The sequence below is a fragment of the Protobothrops mucrosquamatus genome, unplaced genomic scaffold (assembly GCF_001527695.2).
Source record: "Protobothrops mucrosquamatus isolate PMUCROS unplaced genomic scaffold, P.Mucros_1.0 scaffold1796, whole genome shotgun sequence".
In the NCBI taxonomy this organism is placed as follows: Eukaryota; Metazoa; Chordata; class Lepidosauria; order Squamata; family Viperidae; genus Protobothrops; species Protobothrops mucrosquamatus.
This window is the reverse complement of record NW_015387934.1, coordinates 314,523-320,774: the sequence shown is the minus strand read 5'-3', so window position 1 is coordinate 320,774 and position 6,252 is coordinate 314,523. Positions and strand designations below refer to the sequence as shown.

The 6,252-nt window shown below is 39.8% G+C and overlaps 1 protein-coding gene across 1 annotated transcript in view; it reads left to right on the top strand.

The window, feature by feature from the left end:
• Positions 1-841: 841 nt before the first annotated feature.
• Positions 842-6,252, top strand: part of CASTOR2 (cytosolic arginine sensor for mTORC1 subunit 2) — a gene marked incomplete at its 5' end in the record, with an annotated part of 62,515 nt that continues 57,104 nt past the window's right edge. Inside the window, one exon of the mRNA XM_015823198.1 lies at positions 842-912. Within this exon, the coding sequence (XP_015678684.1) occupies positions 842-912 (71 nt within the window). The remainder of the gene's footprint in view (positions 913-6,252) is intronic.

Below are 6,252 nucleotides of genomic sequence, written 5' to 3'. Positions count from 1 at the left end.
AGGATGGAAGCCTGAGTCAACCTTGAGCCCATCAGGATCGAACCCCAGGCTGTGGGCTGAGTTAGCCAGCAATACTGCATTCTAACCACTGTGCCACCACAGTCTTTTAAAGGTGCACTTGGAGGAAAATAATCTGTTGCAGAATCACTTTATAGGTAACTTGATTCTTCTCTATGGAAGCAGGCAATAGCAAACCACTTCTGAAATGTTGCCAGGAAAACTGCAGGGAACTAATCCAGGCATTCGCCAGGAGTGAAAACTGACTCAAAGGCACACACATGCAAAACCCTTGCAGCCTCACACAAGCTTAGTCAGGTCTGCATCTCAAATTCCTTCTGGGAATTTACTCTCAAGTAAATATCCATTATAGGAAGGCACGGGCATAGGCCATCTATAAGAACAAAGGTCTCACTGAGATCTATTGGATGAAAGCCAACTGGGTGATTTGGGGCCAGTTACTCCTCTCAGCCCAACCCACCTCACAAGGTTGTTGTTGTAGGGAAAAATGGAGGAGGAAGGGGTATTATGTATGTTCAACCACCTTTGGTTATTTATACAAAAATAAAGAAGGGATAAATATCTAATAAACAAATTCATTTAGAACAGTGTTTCTCAACCTTGACAATGTTAAGGCATGTGGACTTCAACTCCCAGAATTCCACAGCCAGAATTGCTGGCTGTGGAATTCTGGGAGTTGAAGTCCACATGCCTTAAAAAGTCCACATGCCTTAAAAAAACCATACTTTAGAAAGTATGGTTTCTAAATTAAGTATGCGTTAATCTTGACGGTTGACTGGGAGCTAAACACATTTTTTTTCTCCTGCTTTTCTCTCTCTTCCAGGTGCAAATTTTTCAGCCTGACTGAGACACCTGAAGACTACACAGTCATAGTGGATGAAGAAGGATTCTTAGGTGAGCTATCGCATCTCCCTTTCATTTATTTTGTTAGCCAGCCCAGAAGATTATAATGTTATTTATATTATTAGGCTAAAACATATTAAGAATGGTTGCTGGAATTGGGTATGTCTAGTTTAATGAAGAGAAGGATGAGGGGTGACATGATAGCAGTGTTCCAATATCTAAGGGGCTGCTACAAAGAAGAGGGAGTCAAGCTATTCTCCAAAGCACCTGAAGGCAGGACAAGAAGCAACGGATGGAAACTAATCAAGGAGAGAAACAACCTAGAACTAAGGAGAAATTTCCTGACAGTGAGAACAATTAACCAGTGGAACAACTTGCCTCCAGAAGTTGTGGATGCTCAACTTAAAAACACTGGAGGTTTTAAAGAAGAGATTGGACAACCATTTGTCTGAAATGGTAGAGGGTTTCCTAAGCAGGGGGTTGGACTAGAAGACCTCCAAAGTCCCTTCCAACTCTGTTCTGTTATTCTGTTCTGTTATTCTATATTCCATCTTCACCTCAACTGATTCCCTTCAGTAGGTTTAACTGCCTTTTCAATCCCAGCCAACATGATCAATGGTCAAGGGCAACAGGAATACATAGGAAGAGCATACCAATTTAAGCTCATTTCCCAAAACTTGAATCATTTCAGTAACCAAGATATTAATGCAACAGTGGGTGATTTAGGAAAACTCTTAACATTTTCAGAACTGTAGTATGAAAAATCATTAAAATCATTAAGATAGCCCTTCAAGGAAGATCCCTCCCCCCAAAATTCAGCCCAATAAGGTCATGCCATCCTTATTTGACAGCACGCTGATGGACAGTGAGAGAGGATGGAATATAGGTAGTTCTCAATTGGGACCTCTGTTGCTAAGCAATGCACTTGTTAAATGAGCCATGTCTGATTTTACAACCTTTTTGACATGGTCATTAAGCAGATCATGGTCATTAAGTGAATCCAATTTCCCCATTGATTTTGCTTGCCAGAAGCCATCTAGGAAGGTCACAAATGGCAATCATGTAACCCAGGATGCTGCAATTGTCATACAGACATGCCAGTTGCCAAGTGCCCAAATTGTTATCACGTGACCACCAGGATTCTGCAACTGTCACAAGGACAAGGACCGACCATAAGTAACTTTTTTCAGCACTGTTGTAATTTCAAATGATTGTTAAGCGAATGGTCATAAATCAAGGACTACCTGTACAGTATTTTGGAGAAGGGCAAGGTAAGTTGGCTGGATAAACAGCATAGCATTTTGCTTCAAATCCCACTTATCATGTCTGTCCTAGCTGGGCTCGGACAGATCTAAGCATCCTCGTTGGAGGGACTCATACTTGCTTCACTGATTAGATGGATATGAGACCCTGTTTGTGATGTTGGGCTCGAAGGAACAGATGAGATTGTTGCTACTTACCAACCTCCTTGCTGCTGGACACCACAACCAGAGTGGCTTCCTAGACTTCCCAGTCTTGAGGAATTTCAACCTATCTTCTCTGGGCATGGAATCAGAAGTAGTTTGGGAATTCACGCCCATTGTGGGAACTATGAACTTAACCCAGGTCAAAAGAGCTCCACACACATCAGATCTGGTTTTAATTTTAGTGCAATTATAGTGTGATCTGGGATTTGTGGGGGGAAGGTACTATTATTTGCTTATCATGTTCAGATTCTTCTTAGCCTTAGACTTTTCTGTGGCTGTCCCCCACCTTGGAAGGACCTGTTTAATCATCTTCCCAAGAACCTGATGGATCTAGCTGGGTTTCAGAGTGAGATTGTGGCTGTCTCTGAGGTGCTAGTGTATAATTCAGTTTAGGCCTTGGTTGCTTGAAAAGAATGGGTGACAATGATTTCAGTTGGATCGTCCCATGGGTTCCATTCAGAGGAATCTTGTCATTTTTAGACAAGCTCTAGGAGATGAAACAGCTGAAACAGTCCCTAGAGCTCTACTGGCAGAAAAACGAAGAGTGAACTCAACCATAGAGAACAATCTTTGTTGAGGGTTTTTGATTGATTATATGCCATCAAATCAATCACACAGATAGATTTTCTCCAAGGCAATCTGGCTTCACCCTCATCCTTCACATCTTCCAACAGTACATTCATCAACACTATAATACAGTCTATTCACCTTGCTGCTGGTGTTCCTTTCTTCCATTTCCTTCCATTTTTCTAAGCATTACAGATTTCTCAAAGAGAGCTGGCTCTGCACACAATGTACCCAAAATAATGGTATTTTGAGCCAGGTCATTTGTACCTTGACTAAGAACTCTGGATTGATTTGTTCTATGGTATATTTCTTTGTTTTTGTTGCTAGGATAATCATTAGATGGTAACAAAAAAGTTCATTGATTATTAGGTTGATTGTACACCCTGCCAGATGTTTAGACTGGATTTGGCATTTTTATTGATCTATCGAATCCTTCTCAAAAAGCAGGGATAGGCAGATGTTGTCTGAAGATGTTAAAGGTATCGTGGCATGATGTAAACTATTTCAAGTAAAGCTGCCTTTTGATTAGGGTTTTGACAGTGCCAATGGTGTTCAAGCAGTGCTCTAGATGTTTGGGGCTGCCCATTAATATTGGTACTATCTTTGCTTTCTTTTGTGACAGTCATTCTCTTTCTGTTTATGGGTCTTTGAATTTTGTTAGATTCTCTGAATCTTTCTCTCTTATTCTGCTCTTTCCAAGTTCTGCCACGTCTACTATCCAGACTTTATTGTCTTTCTTATCAACAGTTGTTAAGTCCGGGTTGTTATGTGGCGGGTGCTTATCTGTTTGATTCTAAAGTCCTAGAGCACTTTATTTTTTCATTTTGATTGCTTTCTCTATTTTGTGGTACCACCAGTTGTTGCTTGCATGTATTTCTTGCAGATATTCCATTGTTGTTACTTTGTCATGCTGTTGTTTATAGTCAGTTTATGTGATCTTCTTGCAGCAGCTACCTACGTGGTCCACTTTTCTTCAGCTTGCTTGCATATTTTTTTGTATTTCTGTATTTTATTTTGTATTTATTCAGTCTCTTCCCTGCCACTTAGTGAACATCCAGATGAAAGGTCAGAACAAACTACTCACAATAGAGTGGATTAATATGATTTGCTTATTTGTGGGCAATGTATTGCAAAGATGCAGTGTGTGCAATTAATTTAGGATCTGGGGAGAATGTTATGCAAATAAAGCTTATAGCAGAGCTTCACAAAACCTGATCAAAAGAAACCAAGAATTACTTTGCATATAAATAAAATATGGCTGGGCATGGCTTCACATATTGTTCTAAACCAATGATTTTGGTTTGCTATGCCATGTGAACCTTGCCCTTGTAAACCATAGCTCAGAGCTTAACATGTTGCCCAGCTCTAGCTGTGTGAACTATAATAACATAATTATAGTATTTCTGTTGTTATTATTATGATACTATATATGATATTACCATGCTAGCATTATTCAGGACATCAATATTCTAAAGATGTTATCTTTAAACTTTCTATTTCAAAATTACCCATGGTGTATTCTTTGAAGGAGGTCTGCCATATTATGTAGCTATTAATGAAATAGAAGTAGCCAAGAAGAAAGGTGTAGATTAGTGTTTCTCAACCTTAGCAAGTTTAAGATGGGTGGATTTCAACTCCCAGAATTCCCCAGCCAGCAATATATCACCCAATATATCACCATATAGTATCACTCATCTTAAACTTGCCAAGGTTGAGAAACACTGATATAGCTCATTAAGCCTTTCCCCCTATAAGTGACAAAATTAGGAGACCTTTAAGGATGAAGGCTAGAAACTTAGAAATCTAGAGACAAACCCTTCTTCTAATAATATCTTTTGGGGTATAGTCAGAGAAAAAGCATCATGTACTGGAGCATATGAAATAGATGGCTACTACTGTTCCTGATTAGAATCAAGCTACATTTAGCAAACGAGAGGAAATAGATTTTTTTTCTTTTCTATTTATGAATGTCAGGGAGAAATTATGTGGAAAATTCTTTAAACTAATGGCCTGAGAAATGCTCTACTAAAGCTATTTTCCACCCCTCTTTTAACTGCATCTTAAACATTAATAGCCTCAGCAGCCAGAAAGTTGCCCTCACGCAAGTGTCACACTTCGCTTGGAGCAATTTATTTCCTGAGATAATGAACTGGATCAGGAGAAGTTGGAGAAGGAAGAAGAGGTGGTGCTGATCAGTTGGCCGTCCTATAGAAATGAATCTGCTGAGCTTATAAGGAAATACATGGAAATGTTTAGAGAAAACATTCTTGTCTAACTTCAAATGAGGCTGGATTTGCTTCAACACATCTATGTGTTCATCCTTTCTGATACTTCTTTGCTCTCTTCCAAGTATGGTCTTATCCACTAGTGCAGGGGTAGGTAACCTTGGCTCTTTTATGACTCGTGGACTTCAATTCCCAGAATTCCTGAACCAGCATGGTTCTGAGAGTTGAAGTCTGGGAGTTGAAGTCCACAAGTCATAAAAGAGCCAAGGTTGCCTACCCCTGCACTAGTGATTTATCTACTCTGAATCAATCTTCAACGAGGCACTGGAGAACATCGATGCTGGCATCAAAGTAAATGGTGTTTGGATCAAAAACTTAAGATATGCTGATGATACAGTTCTGCTTGCCAGTAAGCATGAAGACCTTCAGCTCCTCATCAACAGAGTCACAGAAATATCTGAAAAATACGGCTTGAAGCTTAACACCTCAAAAACCAAGATCATGGTCATCAGCAAACAACCAGTTAATTTACCACCAATAAATTCAGAAGGAATACTACTAGAAAAAGTTGAAAGGATCACGCACTTCGGTTCTAATCTACATGAAAGCTGGGACATGACCACTGAAGTAAAGACAAGGATAGAGAAAGCTCGAATAGCATTCTTCAAAATGAAAAATGTCTTCTACAGTCACGACATAAGCCTAAGGCTGAAAATCGGGCTTGTCAGATGCTATATTTTTTCTATCCTGCTGTATGGAGTAGAGAGTTGGTCTCTGACAGAAGGCCACCTGAAGAGACTAGAAGCATTTGAAATGTGGATTTACAGGCGCCTGTTACGTATAAGCTGGGTTGACAAGATCAGAAATGAGGAGGTGATAAGCCAAGGGAAATCATCAAAACAATTAAAAAACAAAAATTAGAATATTTCGGACATGTGATGCGACACCCAGAAAAATACGGCATACTCCATTTAATCCTCCAGGGAAAGATTGGAGGCAAACGAGGTCCAGGCAGAAGAAGAACATCATGGCTTCAAAATCTAAGGGACTGGTTTCGACAAAACTCAGCAGCACTTTTTTGTGCGGCTGCTGATAAAAACAGGATCGCCAACATGATCCCCAACATCCGATAA